The sequence below is a fragment of the Salarias fasciatus genome, chromosome 4 (assembly GCF_902148845.1).
Source record: "Salarias fasciatus chromosome 4, fSalaFa1.1, whole genome shotgun sequence".
NCBI classification, from domain to species: domain Eukaryota; kingdom Metazoa; phylum Chordata; class Actinopteri; order Blenniiformes; family Blenniidae; genus Salarias; species Salarias fasciatus.
Window position 1 is genome coordinate 7,193,489 of NC_043748.1, and position 16,971 is coordinate 7,210,459.

General features: G+C 48.5%; 1 protein-coding gene across 9 annotated transcripts in view; it reads left to right on the forward strand.

Annotated features, from left to right (window-relative positions):
• The window catches only part of bahcc1a (BAH domain and coiled-coil containing 1a), a 62,782-nt gene that overhangs the window by 26,479 nt on the left and 19,332 nt on the right, over window positions 1-16,971 (forward strand). For 4 of the 9 annotated variants that reach the window (XM_030090334.1, XM_030090333.1, XM_030090338.1 and 1 more), the window contains exons 3-10: window positions 2,949-3,131; window positions 9,821-9,946; window positions 10,048-12,423; window positions 13,765-13,879; window positions 13,970-14,169; window positions 14,257-14,418; window positions 15,799-16,121; window positions 16,253-16,598. In XM_030090334.1, coding sequence (XP_029946194.1) covers window positions 2,949-3,131; window positions 9,821-9,946; window positions 10,048-12,423; window positions 13,765-13,879; window positions 13,970-14,169; window positions 14,257-14,418; window positions 15,799-16,121; window positions 16,253-16,598 — 3,831 coding nt within the window. The remainder of the gene's footprint in view (window positions 1-2,948; window positions 3,132-9,820; window positions 9,947-10,047; window positions 12,424-13,764; window positions 13,880-13,969; window positions 14,170-14,256; window positions 14,419-15,798; window positions 16,122-16,252; window positions 16,599-16,971) is intronic. The other 5 variants (XM_030090336.1, XM_030090339.1, XM_030090335.1 and 2 more) reach the window with 3 other exon arrangements.

Genomic DNA, 16,971 nt, shown 5'->3' on the forward strand with positions numbered 1-16,971 from the left:
ATTGGGGTCGAGGGAGACAGACAACCAGGCGAACTCACAGTTACACCAACAAGCCGGTGAGAGTGATCAGTACACATGGGGAGAACATGCAAACTCCACACAGAGAGGCTACCAAGTGGATCTGACTACGAGTCATTTACTTTGACCAACAGACTACTCGAACCAGTGCTTCAGTCTCCGTCTCAGTACAGATGAACTGGACCAATAGGGAAGTTCGACTAAAGATGATCATGATCCAAGACGACTCCAAACTCCTTTCCCCATAATTCCGTCTTAAACTTCAAACGTCTCCTTGCTTGGCATCTATGCATCCCCTTTTTATTGTATTGTCCCTCTCCTTTGCTGCTTTTCTGTTTGAGGCTCTCTCTTTTCTCGGTGTGTTAAGAGGGGCTTCGCAGCCTCTCTCTGTCACTCTCTATGTCTCTCTCACCCTTTCTCTCCCTCTCTCTCTCTCTCTCTCTCTCTCTCTCTCTCTCTGAGGCAAGGCTGTTAATAATGCAGGAGGATTAGCTGATTTATGTGAGCCGGAGGCAGCGAGGAAAGCTGGGGTTCCTGGGGGCGACAGGCAGAAAGAGAGGAGGGGCGGCAGTGAGTGTGCAGCGTGCAGGGGGTGTGGCGGCGGCGGCGGCGGCGGCGGCGGTGGCGTACAGGAGCCCGAGGTGTCTCGGTGATGTGGGTTGGATGTGTGCCTGGTTAGCACGCTCGCCAAAATACACCCTCGACTGGCCCCCGACCCCCACCCTGAACTCCAGGGCCGTGCCAGGAGTGCTCCGCAGGGACGGGGTGATAGGAGGTGGCAGCAGGAGGGGAAGGAGGAGGAGGGTGGCTGGAAAACAACAGATACTGTACAACGCCACCGGGCTACTCCACAATGCCTCCCATCAACATGCACAATATTGTCGCTACAAGAGCCCGACCAGCTGGGTTTGCATATCATTATGAGTCTTCTTCACTTCTTTGAAAATGCTTCTATTTTTTTTTTCATTCCTAGAACTGCATTAATCTTTTACTTCATATATTTTTTTTCTCCAATGATCCTATTAGAGGTCTCCATAAAAGGGGCGGAGCTTCCATGGTGGAACAGCAGGTGCGCCTGTCATCTGATTGGAAACCTCACACACTTCCTGTATCATAGCAAATAAAACTTAAACTTAGAAGTAATTTAACCAAGAACTGTAAGCCTAGACTTGTGTCCTCTATTTTAATCCCTGCAGCGTCTTAGGACATAACCAGAACAACGGTAAAGTTATGACCAACTGAACGAAACTGAAAGTTGTCTCCTAAGGTCCTCTACCAAAACAAAACTGTTAAGAGAAGTTTTTGCAGGAAGCGTGCACCAACTTTGGGGATTGAGGGGGATTTCCACCTGTCTGGGTCGACAGCACAGGGTGTGACAGAAGCGTTTCTGTGTTTCTCGGCGGTGATGTTTTTTTTTCGTGGCGATCTCTTTGTGCACGTGCGTGCGCGTGCGCCTCTGCACGCTCCCTTCGCTCTGACCTGTGAGCCACAGGCTACTGGGTGCAGAGCGAGAGGCAGACTGATGGGTTTATCCCTCCTGTCTGCCCAGAGGATGTGCTCGCTCCGCGCCTGGCTGATTAAGACTTCCACACAATCGTTCTCACACTCTCAGAAAAAAAAAAAAAAGAAAGAAAAAGAAAAAGATCGATTCATGTTTGGACTGATTCATGCTTAAAGAAATCAAATCACACGCAGCAATCCTTGTTGGATCGGCTCGTCAGAAGGCAGATAATGAATTTTTGCCATGTCGGTCTCCCCTATGTTTTCACAGCTAGTTTGGTGTGTGCAATATATGGCGTGCGTCTGTGGAAGCATGTGCATGTGTGCTCTCATCCCGGCACGTTCATACATATGCATGAGGCTTCACGGTGGTGTGACTTGGGGGAAATGAATGTGCAAAGAGCCCGGGCACCCGGGCCCCTCACTCAAGTGCACTGGCGGGCGCGTAATGGGAATGCAATTTAAGCAGTGGTTAATCAGTGTGTTTTCTCCAGCTTGCCCAGCAATGCATAATAGACAATCAGCCCCCAGTCACACGGGCGTTGCTACAAATGGTCAATTACTCATCATAGTCTTGTTAAACACACAGTTCAGCCAGCCAGGGACAGATTGCTCTGCTGGTGCCATCATTATGGTAAAGAACAAAGCAAAGCAACACTATGTGTCAGAGAGAAGCAGGGAAGGAAGAGACAATGAGGATTTGGAAGTGGCGTGCACGCGGCGTATTTCGGCTCATCAAAATGGGACAGAAGAAGGGAAGAGAGCGGAGGAAGCCGCCGTTGTAAGAAAGCAGAGGGAGGAAGGAAAGGAGCGAAACGCCGAAATGGAACCAAAGAAGAAAGACGACGACAGGATTGTCAGAGTCACGCAGAGAAAAACGCAAGACTGAAAGAAAAAGAGACGGAGAGGAGGTGAAATGGAGCAAAGCAATAAAAGAGATTGAGGGCATGAAAGTGAAAGATGGAGAGCACAAGATAATGGAGGGAGGGAGAGAAATTGAGAAAGGGACACTGGGGAGCTGGAGCAAAAGTGTGTGAGAGCGAGAGGGAGAGAGCCTGAGAAAGTGTGTACTCAGCTGTGAGATGAGACCTCTGTCTGCCCATGGGGAGAGGCGGTGTGAGGGGAGAGAAGACAAGGGGAGAGGACTCTGCTGACAGTGAGGGGGAGGAGAGTCTCTCACTACACACACACACACACACACTCATTCACTCACTCTTCCCCATGGGCAGTGATCAAATCTGCCATGGCTTAATGATTCCACCTAAATAGCTGATGAGTTCCACCGTTTTACATCCACTCTGACATCCAGTGCGGTTTTTATTTCTATTTTTGTTGTGTGTGTGTGTGTGTGTGTGTGTGTGTGTGTGTGTGAAGCCCTCTAACTTTAACCATGTTTTCTCTCCTTTACCTCTGCCCCTGTGGGAATGCAGGCAGTGGATTGATGGGCAATTCCTCCGCCTCGTTCATGGGGACCTTTCTGGCCAGTAGTCTGGGTTCCCCCCCTTCCCACCCGTCTCACCCTTCCCGGCCGCCCTCCTCGCCCTCTTCACCCTCCTTCCGGGGCGGGCCGCACTCCAGCGCCTCGCAAATCTGGTTCCCCCATTCACATGAAGGTACCTCAAATCACACGTGGACACAAACACACACACACACACACCCGCTCCCTCAAGCGATGGCGGTTTTTGGGGGAGCAGGGCTTTGCAGGGTGTATTGTTACTCTGATATTGTGTATTTCTGGACTTTCCACCACAGCGCAGCTTGTAATCGTCTAGCAAGAGCGAGGCTCCCACCCTTTTATTTGTGCACCGAAATAGGCCCCGGCCCGGCATGTTATGGTGCTATGGTTTCTGAAAACGGACACAGGGTCAAAAGTTCAGCCAAGGAATCTTGCGGTATTCGATTCACGTCAGCAGGAATGTCACTCAAGGCTCACCAGAGTGCGGGCCAGTAAAAAAAAAAAAAAAAAAAAAAAAAAACTTGCAGTGATTGCAGAGCTTTCAGCTGGTGTCTCCATCTCAGCTTAATAGGGTGGTTTCCACCCAACACTCAGCAATACAAAACACACACATACACACACACACACACACACACACACACCAAGTTCACCACCTCGCATTCCTTCGGCCAGGGAGTCAGATGAGGATAAATCAGTGCGCTTAATCTGGCTGGGTATTTTGGGGATTGACATGAACAGGATGACAGGTAAATGTAGGAGCCATCAACCCCCCTGATATATTAATGCGAGGTCTGCTCTCCTGGGACCTCACCTCTGTCGCGCTGAAATATACATGTTCATAATCTCTCGCTAATTACGCGGCGCGATGGCGACCCGGTGTCATCCTGCGAGCCGCTCTTTGAAGTGGATGGACTTCTGTTATTTCAGCAATAACATTTTTTTTTAAATTTTTTTATTTCTTTCTAAGAATAGCCCAGCTGTTCGTTAATGGAGAAAAAAAAAAAAAGGGAGGTCTGAATGCGCCAGTGGGGGAGTGTTTGTTATTTGTGGTCACTGATCAGTGGTGCCCTGCCTGCCGTGATTGGGAGCTGAGCTGCAGCTGAGTCTGTTGAGTCTGTGGAGGGACTGGATGCCTCACAGCGAACTCCCTGAGTCAGTGAACAGCTGCCACAGATGGGAGAATAGGTGAGGCTCAACTTCTTGGAAAAAAACACGAGGGAACGGCAGGAGTCGGCCCGACAGAGGCGTCGGCTGCAGCATCCAGTCAGTCAGAAACATTTTCGCTCCAAAGTCATTTTGTGAGCATCAATGTTTCTTTTACCTCATACTTTCAAGGGTTCATTGTCAAACACTTTCTTCTTGTAGAAAAGTAAAATAATATTAAGAATGATGATGATAATGCCAAGCCTAATAAAAGTAATGGAGGTGATTATGACTGGGATTATTACTCAGTTGGCAATGGAGGCCATTATCTCTATTGCAGTTTAATTGCATATAACGCACTAAGAGCATGATTGAATCCAGACTGTTCATCAACCACATTCAGCTGTTCCCTCCTCAAGATAATTGCATATTGTCTTTTTCCTGTTTTGCATAAAAAGCAAGTCATCAAAATGAGCGGCACAATTACCCAGACTCTCGCCTCCTCTCTCCGGGTGTCAGCAGAACCCCACTAGCAGCAGAGGAGGCACTGGCTTGTATGTGTGTGAGTGAGTGAGTGTGTGTGTGTGTGTGTGTGTGTGTGTGCAGTAGTGTCTCACTTGTAACCTCAAAGATGTGCTCCTGATTTTTTTTTTTTTTTTTTTCCCCTCTCTCCAAGTGTGTTTTTAAAGTGGCTGCTTACATGCAAATGGAAGCCTCGGAGTTTGAATTTGCATTGAAAACCTCACTTGTGATTGTCTTGTTTCTGGAATATACCTGTCACCGTGCAGGAAGTCTCTGTTTTGCCAGTGCACTGACACGTCTGTAACATGTTGATCAACTTTTACATCTGCTACATTTTGAATTGGATGGAATATCTCAGAGGTCACTGACTGGATTGATGGAAAGAAAAAAAAGACATTTTCTATATGATAATTATCATACACATTAAAAAATAGATATATTGCAGATAAAGGCTTTTCAATTAAAGATAACACTTTTGAGTCTGTCTCCTCATGCTGCAGGTAGTGCAAAGGTTAGACATGTTTAATTTTCTTTTTAAATTAGTGATCATAAAAATTAGTTCATAAATACAGTTTTCGTTCTGTGAAGTGGAAAAGTACATTAAAAGAATTGAATATCAAAAACTTTATTTTTAAAATCACTTTGCCAATCTAAGAATACACTTCACAGCAAAAATAAATATTTATGAAACGGCGAATAAATAATTTTGACATGCAGCGAGTTATTTGTTGTTCATTTTGTTGTTAGACTGCATGTCATAAGTTGATTGACGCAACAATAAACCCTGCAGAATGGTAATCTGCTTGAAGACTGTTTGATGCTGGAACTGTTAGGAACACACCCACATTGGTATTTATTGATTTTGTTTTCCTTCACTGTCCACACAAAAATGAGCCTAACACAGTATTCAAACTCTGGATTCCAGGTCAGCTGAATTGCTAACGTTAACTTTTGTTAGTGTGAATATGGTTAATTTGGACATATTTGAAAACAAAAATCTAAATTTCAAAGCCACAAAATCAACATGGGTTTATCTTTCAGTCTTCTGTTTGGACTGCTTCAGTCGATCTGAGCCAACAGTGCAGGGAACACAGACAGTACAGCCCATTCATTGTCTTTGTGAGGAAATTGGATCTCCTGCAGAAAGCCCCCAGACGCACAGGTAGAACATGCAGACTCCACAAAGAAAGATCCTGATGCCTTGTCTGGACTAAAGTGTGAACCATTCCGTCAGTCTTAAAAAATTTCAAACCACTACATCCAAGCCAGGGGTTCTCAGCGCGTGAGAGGAAGAGCTCCCACTTCACACTGAGTTTGGACCACGACTCTTGATCTCCTTCAGCGTGTTTATCAAATCATAAGATGTTATTGTTAGTAGCTGTTCCAAGGGACATTTAATAATAATAATTCTTATAGTGCTTGCTGCATGATTTTAATCTGATCTTTATATATAATCTGCACCCCCTGTAATAATGTTACAAATTACCTATTTGGTGGAATAAAAAATAGATTTTAAAATATAGTAACAGATCTTTACAAGTAGTAACAAATATAAATCAAAATTAATTATGTGTTTAATGCTTGTTTTTTTAAATCCAGGCATTTATATAGGGTTAAATTGAACACAATAAATACAATAAATTCTATTCTAGAAAGGTTTGTTTTAATAAAAATAAAAGATTTTTACCTTTCGCATTTCTCAGTTTTGTAATTTCATTAAAAATAAATTAAAAGGAAAAGTCCTGGTGGGTGAAGGCATCCCATGCTTGAATGACTGTGTTTTCCAAACACAGTATCAGCCCTTGTATGTACAGTATGTTGTCTTCGCCCAGCTGATGTGTGGGCTCCATGTTAACAAAGATAAAGAAAGAACGGCACTGCCAAATAATTGAGAGTGAAAAAAATTCCCAACAAATAATCCAAAAACACGGCCAGATGCAGGGTAGTGACTACTTTAATAAATATGAAATGGTTTTCATAACACCTGGATAAAAATGGATTAGGCCCACTGAGCTTGTGAAAGATTTATTTTCTAGATTTGGAACATTTGAGTAAACCCCACTGGATCAACTGAGTGGAAAAATCAAAAAGAAAAAAGCAAATATAGAAAAAAAACAAACTGCAGGCTCCTCTGAGGCCCAAGGCCAGCTGGCTGTGGTCCAAATGACTTCGTACATTATGCCACAAACAATCGCTGTCTCATATCTCTGTCCACACGTATAGACACACACACGCACACACGCACGCACGCACACACACAATTGCCGGCGTACACCTGTCTAATCCACTTCTGTTTGATACGCCTTTCCAAGCCTATCTTCAGTTGTCCATCTTTCCTTGCAGTTGCTGGCTGTTCCTTTTGTAGGATTTAAGCAGCTTCCCCCAGCCCCCTCCGACTCTCCTCTTCCACACTCCTGCTCCTTTCATTCTCTCTCTCCCTCTCTTGTGCCAGCCTGCATCCCTTCCTTTCAATTAGTCAAACCTGAAGAGATCCACCAGTGTGCTGCCCCTCCTCCGCCAAACATCTCTCGTCTCCTCTCTGCTTCTCCTCCCTTTCTGTGTCTTGATGGTTCTGTCACTTTTTTCTCAATTAGCGGACCTGACAGGCAGCTCGGGCTGCTCCTCCTCTCCTCTCGGTCTTCCTCCGCCGTGCTCTCCCCGTTTCTCTGTCCTTCCATCTCTTCATCTCTGTAATGTTATAGCCGTTCCTCAAGAGAAAAATACAGCATTCTCATTCATGTTATCGCAGGTATTTGAGGAGCGAGCATAAATGGAGGGATGATGATTTTGTTTCTCCGTGCAGCGGGCTTAATTCTCCCCTGCCTCTAGGTACTGTCCTATATGGAGCCCCTCTCCTTTGTCCTCTGTCTCTCTCTCTCTCGGTCCGCCTCCCTCGCTCCGCCACGCTGTGCGAAATACCTTCAGAACTTCTGGAAATCCCTCCCCGGGATGCGGCACTGTTTGTTCTGCCTCTCGCCCCGGCTCTTCCCCGTGGAAAGGAGGGCGTGCGCTGTGAACTCCCCCCTCTGTCATTCACTTGCTGCTGTGCAGTCAGCAGACTGCACTAAGACCCAGCTCACGTCGCCTGCAGCAGCAGCAGCAGCAGCAGCGGCGGCGGCGGCGGCGGCGGCGGCGGCGGCGGCGGCGGCAGCAGCCTCCCTTGTCCCGGGCAGATTAATGGCTGAATGGGCTCTGCCGTGCCCAGCAGTCCCCCTCTTGCCGCCCCAGTGGAGAGCATGCTGAAACTGAGCGGGCTGGCATTATCGGGCACAGCCAGACCACACTGTGAAAAGGGATTACGCCGTCAATCGTCACGCTCACAAACAACATGCTGCCGCAGAAAAAAAAAAAAAAAAAAAAAAAAAAAGGACCTCTCCCAGCTTGGATAAAGACTGCCAAACAGCTCTCTGCTTTTCTCTCTCTCCCAAAATCAGAGAGAAACGTCTTGCTTAAACAAAGGATACCCCCCCTCCTCCTCCTCGGTAGATGAATTGGCACAAACGTGTGTGCTTATTAATCATGACGACAAAGAAAGAGAAGGATGCAAAAAAAAGGGGGGAGGGGAAAAAAAAGAGTAAGAGAGGTAGAAAATAGGTGAAAGAAAGAAAAAGAAAGAACAAGTGAGAGTGTGTAATTATCACCCCGTTGCCCTCCTCAGAAAGCAGCACCTCCTGTGTTATTGCGGGGCTGTTTGCCCTCTCTGTGCGTTTCATTAATTAAGATGGGAGGATGCAGAGGCCGCGCTGAGACGAGGTCATTAAGCCCACCACAACACTCCTCCCTCCCCAGAGTCGGCCTCATTGTTCCACCGGCAGAAAGTGAGACGTCCAGCACTCCAAGCTGCTGTAAAAATCAAGGCCACACACACACACACATACACTGCATCTGCGCTTTACGGGATCAGGTGACAGGCTCGCCAACATAAACGCGTCCGTCTTTCTTTTACTGTGTATGGAGCGGCGTTTCCCCGCGCTTTTCCTCGTCCCTCTTCCTTAACACCTGCTGTAAGTCGTGTTGGAGAGTTAAGCCGGAGAGTGGGACACGTGCACGAGCGGGAAAATGTGAAAATGAAGACAGACCTGCTGGACTTCCCTGGATGACCGAGGTTACAGAGATCAGTGCTTGTGGCAGTTATTGGCCTGCCAGTCAATTTCAAAGAGCGAAATGAGACTACCTGTCTTGTCTTTATGTTTTTTCCCCTCTCCTGAAATGGGTTTACTCCTCATGGAAGTGCACATTTCCGTCCGCTATTTATTTAGGAGGCACACAATGCCACATTTTTCACAGTGTTTCATTCGGCGTCCCATTACATAATCTGCTCAGCCGACTGCAGCTCTATAGGACTGCTGTCAGCCAGAAATTTCATCACCACACTGCCCCGTTTTTGTGCTTCACAGTTCTTTGATTTTCTTTTTTTTTTTTTTTTTTTCAAATTCAATCTCTGTCTTGCACTTCTTTGATAATAATTAATAAATTGGACAGCAGAGAGAGGCTAATTTAATTCTTATTGCCACGTTCAGATGCTATAGTTACCCGATTGCAGTGAGAATGGGTTGTCATAGTGATGCGTTTTCTTTGTCCTAATATTGCGGAGGGCTTTCATCTCCGTCCATCTTTTCTCTATGCTCCACCCTCCACCCTCCACCCAAAGTGCTTTGTGTTCTCCAACGTCCCGCTGCAGAATGAGGGTTTTTTTTTTTTTTTTTTGTCTTGTTTATTTGTGCTGGAAAAGCCCTCCAGATGGGCTTGATGTAATAAACCCAGGTGTACAGGCTTAGAGGCCAAACATCCCAGTGACCTTTTACCTCTGATGTGGGTCAGTAAAGGTCAGCCATGAAGCTCTCTGCTCATTGTGAACTCGGGCTTCAAATCCGTCCCCGTCACTCCAATTCAGACGGGTGGATGTGTCACTGCCAGTTCTGAGAGCGCGATAAAGAGAGAGCCATATGTTTCAAAGACAAATTTCATATAATACAGCAATCCCTGAGCTTGTCTTTTATTGTTTGCATTCTAAACTCAGACAGGAAAGGCAAACAAGGGAGGCAGAGCCAGTACTTATTTGCGTATGAACACCACCAGCTGCATTGGACCTGAAGGATTACACTGGATAACTGCATCTCAGGGGCTGTTGTCCTGTCTTATCCTGTCTCTTCTTCCCTTTTTTCCCTCCGTTCCTTTCAGCAGGTCCAGGGTATCCTCGATTCTCAGGGAGTCTGGCTCACACGTTCCTTCCAATGAGCCACTTGGATCATCACGCCAACAGTGGAGTTCTCTACGGGCAGCACCGTTTCTACGACACGCAAAAAGGTGACATTTTGATTCCAGATAAACAATGCAGTAGCATGTACTGGGAAATCAACCATCCTTTTCTCAGCAGAGTAATTGTTACTTGTTATTTTGTCTTGTAGAGAACTTCTATCTTCGAGGCCTCCCATCCCAGCCACCTCTGATTTCAGCCAATCACAGTTTACCGCCGATGTCCAGGGCCGGCTCAGGACACTCTCAGGGGTCCTGCAGTCGAGACAGGGATCCGGGAGTCGGCGCCGGCCTCCACAAGGGTCTTAAGGAGGGGTCGGTGGAGAGGGGAGTGGTGTCTGTCAAAGACAAGGAGAGGACCAGTAGCAAACATGAGGCTAAAGAGAGACAGCAGCAGCAGCAGCAGCAGCAGCAGCACCACAACCACCAGCCGCCCCAGCCCACACACCATCACCATTCCCACGCCCATCAGCAGCACTCGCACTACCCACAGCACCCGCTGCCCCTGGAGGAGGTCAACAGTCGCGCTCTGGAGCGGCACAAGGCCGCCCTCACCATGGAGTACAGCAAAGAGAATCCGCAGAGCATGGCCAAGCCCCTCAGTGCCTGTTTGCACAACGGCAAGATGCAAAATGGAGATGCAGGAACTGGAGCGGCAGCTAAGGTCTCCATGTCGAGCTGCGGAGGGGAGGGCACGGCTCTCCGGGCCATGGGGGGCGGGGGGAGCAGCCAGGGTCGACATATGGGGTCAAGTGGCAGTAGTCGCTGCACCAAAGAGGGGGTAAGTGGGGAGATGAGGATCAGTGAACAACCCTCAGACTGTTTAGAAAGGGGTCAGGCACCACTCCACCACTCTCTGCCCTACTCCGTGCCCCCACCTCTTCACATGGGTTCTGCTGCCGGAGGGGCGCACCCCCATCCGCACCCGCACGCGCACCCGCACACACACCCCCATCCAGGAGGCTTCCATTGTCTGCAGCTCCACCCCAGCCATCCGCACCACCCGCACCATTCCCACCACACACACCACCACCCGGACTTTTTCTGCCCGCCCCCGCCGGCTCCGCTCGCCAACCCGGCCTCACATGAACGAGGGCCCGTCAATGTGGGGCGAGACCCGAAAGTCACCGGGCCTACGTTCGTGCCATCTGTGGCGGACCTAGGGGATAAATCCGGTGGTCCATTCCAGCTTGGTAACCCTGACTGCCAGGGCGTGGGGGGCGGAGGGGGCAGCAGCGCCAAGGACAAGGCGGTAGAAAAGAATGGCGGCGGGCACCACAGCAGTTGGCACAGAAAACAGGCACAGCAGCAGCAGCAGCAGCAGCAGCAGCAGCAGCAGCAGCAACACCCGTACAGAAAGGCGGAGAAGGCTCCAGACTGGATGCAGCCACATCATCAACACATGCAGCCGTCGCAGCTTCCTCCGCTCCCTCAGCAGCAGCCGTCGCACCCTCAGCAGCAGCAGCACCAGGTCGTGCGATCGCGCAGCGCCGAGTGCATCAACAGCGGCGTGGACATGGACGCGTTCCGGCCCTCACTGCCCCAGGGGCCCAAGGCGGGGCACTCTGTCCCTCATTCTGTCAACACTTCTCCCTACAGAGACTGTTCCCATCCGGGACCCCCGCCCAACTCCTCACCACTCGCAAGTAAAAACATGGGTCCGCACAGCGGGGGGGCGGGGGCCCCCCACGGTCCTGGAGGCAGCTGCTCCTTGCAGAGAGACGGTCAGAAGGTGGCCAGGATTCGCCACCAGCAGCACGGCCGACCTGGCCCGGACGCTCTGTCTCCGGCGGAGATGAACCAGGGCAGCAGCCAGGAACTCAAAAGGAAAATGGAAATGTCCCCTTACGGCTACAGCAACAACAGCGGGCAGCAGCACCACCACCAGCAGCCGCTGGTGCCGCCGTGGGCGATGAGGCCTCCGCATCACATGTCGCAGCCCGACGAGGAGCAGAGGAAGTCTTACATGGAGTTAGGCAGCACTGGTGGGCAGCACTCCCAGCAACAACAACAACAACAACAACAACAACAACAACAACAGCAGCAGCAGCCAGGAATGAATCTGCCCCCTCCACAGCCCCCCACTGCACCCCCCCACAGTCAGCAGCAGCAGCAGCAGCAGCAGCAGCAGCAGCAACAACCCGATCCCCAGGGTCCAACTCAGGGCGAGAGCAGCGCCATGAAAAGCTTACTAAAGTACAGCAACCAGCAGCAGCCCCTGCTCCTCTCCCAGAAGAGCCCCTTCGGGGGGCTCGGAAATCTCAAATCAGGTCCGTCTGGGGGGAGCTGCGCACTGCAGAGCAACAAACAGACTCTCCCTTCCAGGAAGGGCCCGGCCAATGACGGCGAGCGCCCCGACTACAGTGGGCGGGCGCGGGACATGGGGGAGGCGGGTCACGGGGAAGGCGAGGTGCGACAGCCGCCGGTGGGAATCGCCGTGGCGGTGGCGAGACAAAGGGAGCCACCCTGTCGTTCAGCAGACAGCCATCCCAACAGCCGGCAGGGCAGGGTACATCCCTCCGTGAAAGGTAAGCAGTCTGGGTGACGGCCTCGCGAGAGCAAAGGAATACAAAACCCTTTTTTTTTTTTTTTTTTTTTTTTTTCCAGTCTGCGACCTGCCAATGACCTTGCAGGGAAAAAAAGAAAACAAAAAGTGAGAAAAATGCTCTGAAGCGAAAATATTGTAAGAAACAAAAAATAGTGTTAAGTCAAATATTTCATGGACGGATGACAAAGAAGTTAATTACTGAAAACTCCTTTCAGTGTGTTTTATTCTCTAAACTTCTGAAAGTCTTTTAATTCTTGTTTGATTAGACTTTGTTAGTAAGTTTACTTTTAAGCTCCCACAATTAACCCTAAAGGCACTTTCTATGTCTATCAACATATTATATTCTCACATTTTTGCCTGGAAAACACTCCCACCTGTTTCTTTGGATTTAGCTCTGCACCTTTACCTTTGTTCATCACAAACAGTTGTGAGAGTCTATGAATAGCTCCCCCTCTCTCTTCACCCACCACTCCGGCCCTTTCATACTCCGCATCACTTGAGGTTCATCCAGAAGTCGTGTATCACGTATCAGAATGGTTTAACATTTTACAGATTAGTCACGACAGGAATGAAAACGTAACAAAAGATAAAACATAAGCCTTTTGACTTCACCACAGCCCACACTGCAGGCATGCAGGATGTATACAGTATAGTAATTCACTCCCAAGATGGAATAAGAGAATAAAAGGAATCATTTCCAGTAGGCATCTATGCTCGATATCAACTGACCGTGTGATATTTTTCTACAGTATTGTGATAACAGTATTAATGTCTGTGCTTTGGGATTTTTTTCGTCTAAGTTAAAGTGTTTTCTTCGCTCTTTAGTTTACGCCGGCTGTGACTGGACCATTTTTAACCATCAGTTTGTTGACTTTGCTGCTTGTTTTTATTCTGTGGCCACCAGGCATTAAAAAAATATCAGAGCTCCAATTTTTTTTTACCAGTTTATTGACAATCGATGTGAATTAATTTTTTCTTTCTTTCATATTTGAAATTCAGTCATGTTGAGTTTCCAGAGCATCCCTTCATAATGCCTGGTAACATTTACAGCTGTTTAGTCTCTCTGATATCTATGTTACACATTTTCATATGATTGAATTACATTCTTTTTGTTAAATATTGTGCAGCCTTTTTTTAAGTGAGAGACTCAAATCTGAAATGTTTGACCGATGGCAAACAAGTATGAAGAATGAGACTTTGTTTTTTACTCTTTAAGTGATATCCTTAATAGGATCAGGAGTGGTATGTGGAGCATGTGAAACTTGGATATGTGACTGAGCATAAAACACACAACAAAAACAAGCTTCTGTCTGTCCGTCAGGACCGCCTCGCTCCATGTATCCCTCAGATCCCACCGCTGAGGATGAGAGGAAGAGGATGAACGAGGAGCAAATAGGTCTCACCTGCTTGGACAGAGAGAGAGATGCATATATCAGGTGAGCGGATGTGAAGCTTCAAATACCATGAATAGGAATGAACATACACTTTAGGAAATCTCCTCTACAATGGGCTTGTGTTTTTTGCAGGGATAATAAAGAGAGGGTGGAGTTTGCGAGGATCCACCCCTCTAACAGCTGTCATGGAGACCTCACCTCTCATCTCATGGTCCCCGGCGGGACGTCGCTCCAGTCCGGCCAGTTAGGAGACCCCGCTGCACATTCTGCCCACCATCACTGGATGCCAAGAACTGGAAGCCCGTCTCTCTGGATGACAGGACACTCTTATGGTGAGAGAACAGCAACAGTTTGGGAAAACTGAATCATAAAAAACACAATGTGCCCTTGGTTTGAACCAAAAAATCTTTGTGATGCAGCAGGTATAGGTCATACAACCCTGCACCAGAATCTCCCGCCGGGCTTCTCGGCGGCGATGCCGGGACCTCTGCAGCCAGTCCTGCCCCTGCCCCAGGACCCCTCTGCCCAGCTGGTGGTCCTGCCCTCCGAGCCTCCCGCCCACCCTGCGACCCATCACCTGGGTACGACACAACCCTGCTTTCTCCCCTGCAAAGTACAAAGAATTTAACAATAGGATCATATTTTCTATTCACAGTAGAATAGAAAAAATCGTGTGTTGCCATCATTGTCAAGCGGCTGTTGACCCCGCCTTTAAACCGTGACTAAAAAACAAAGGAACACTTCTAACGAAGTTTTAATCTGTTGTTCACGTTAAGAGCACTGTTCACAATCAGGAGGTTCCTGTAAAGACTGCTTCTCACACACACACACACACACACACACACTGATGAGCTCAGAAGCAATGCTCACAGTGGGTCAGGATCCTCATGCTTGGCTGTATGTGCCTCACGGTAGACCACAACAGGAGAGGACGAGTTAGAGTGTGAGGAAGTGATGGAGCGAGGGAAAGATCACTTTTCAAAAGTCATTGTAGACTCGAATTCAGCGAGCAGGCTGTGAAATTTAATTAGCCGCAATCTTTGACGGAACATTTCCTTCCCTGCTCCATGGGAGTTTCGGCTGAGAGGGGAAGTGCATCGAGAGAAACTTTCCCACAGGAAGCATTTACATATCCAAGTTTATGTGCCTGAATTCGCGGGGTGCCTTTTGCAAATTGGGTGAAAGATCAAGTCATTTTAGAGTAAACTGTTAATGGGAAGTGTGTAATATGCTGCTGATGGAGTGAAAAAGAGGAAAAAGAAACGCCGGGTTTCCACTTCCTAAGCGAAACCTATATCAGTGAATATCGCCTAAATGAAGTTATTCTGAAAAACCCACACGATGAAGCAGGATGTTCGGCATAAAAGAATGCTGAACACAGATCTGGGAACCAGGCTGACTGCTGGTCCCTCGCCGCTGGCTCGGTGGGGCAGGTGGGACTTTCTGGCATCAGGGCCACACTGTTTGCTCCCATGATTCAAATGTTTTCTCATCCAACCGTTGTGACCTCTAATCAACTCTAGAACCGTCGTCATCTGTTCACAGTTCATCATTGTCGTAACTTTATTTTTTTTTTTTTTCCAGCATTCCAAAATTCTCGAAGCACTTCTTAAGAAAGGGAGCGGGGGAGGGTGTGGGATCGCTGCTGCTGCTGCCTGGGGAGATGTTGTTCTGTGGAGTCAAAACTCATTTTTTTCAAAGGATAGATGTTGTTGCTATAAAATGTAAATATACAATGATTTTTAAATGATCCATTATGGTTTTTGCTGTTTTGAGAAAGTTGTGTGGGAGGTACATAATGATAGATATGGAAAACAGTCGTTTTCTCCTCGCTAAAATATTCCAGCGTTGCGCATTGTGTTAGTGTGCACAACTCTGGGTGTGTGTGTGTATGCTCGCATGTGTTTTTGTTCTATGGTAGCCCCCCCCCTTATCACATTCCTCCTCCTTTTTCTCATTAGATGTGATGGAGCAGCAAGGGCTGTGGCCCCCTGTGTACGGCGCCCGGGGCCCACCCTCCCACATGCAGCATCCTGCTGTGTACTCCCGCTCTCAGTTTCTACGGCAACAGGAGCTGTACGCGCTCCAGCAGCATCAGCAGCTCCAGCATCAGCACCAGAGCCACCAGTCCCAGCAACCGCAGCTGCAGCCTCAGCCTCAGCAGCAGCAGCAGCAACAGCAGCCTCAGCAACAGCAACAACAACAGCAACAGCAGCAGCAGCAGCAGCAACACAGGGCTGTGCACGGCATGAGCATGCAGCATCAAGCCCCTCACAGTGCACAAGTGAGTACAGTCAGAAAAATCAAGAGTTTTGAGCCACTGAAGGAGTTTGATTCTTCAAAAAAAAAAATCACTTCCAAATGACGTGTCTGATTGTAGATATGAACACATTTTATTTTATTTTAATGCCACAGATGCAGAAGAGACCAGATGAGCCCTCGGTGGAGCTTGAGGAACTCATTTCAGAACCCAGAACGTCGAAATCCACCAAAGACTACTCGTATAACCCCCCTCAGAGGAACGCCTCGCCCCCGGGGGCCTGCACGGCCCACCTGTCGCCTTGCTGTCAGTCCCCTTCGTTGCGGCAGCACCCTAAAAGCACCCCCTCCACGCCCTGCCCGGCGCCCAGCCCCGTGGCGGCGGCGCCCCACTCGCCCGCCATCAGCCCCGCCCCGCCTCAGATGCTCAAGGGCGCCGAATCCCAGGACAAGAGAGGGGAGGGACAACCCCCGCAGGATTACCCGCAGTCTCTGGAGCCTGGTGAGAGCAAATACAAACAGAAACACACACGTGTGGCTCGTAGTCTGGGAAAATATCAACCACCTTCGTCCCGAACATGAACCTGATGGCGATCGGGTAAATAAAACAAGTCTCACACAGCATGAGGGGAAAACAGAGTTAAACGCCACTTTCTTCAATATACCGATTAGTGATTTTGAATTGCAACTGTTGAAAGCTGCCTTTATCCTGCTGGGGTTGTGGCGATGTGTGGGAGGCTCTTTTGGCAAGCGGCTGATTGACTAAACAGCTGAAAGCTGAAGAAAATGGCTGCTGGCGGTGCCGGAGCTTTCCAGCACTGTTACCTTGCAAATCATCAACAAGCATCTCAATAGCGCCGCTCGCTTGGTTCCTC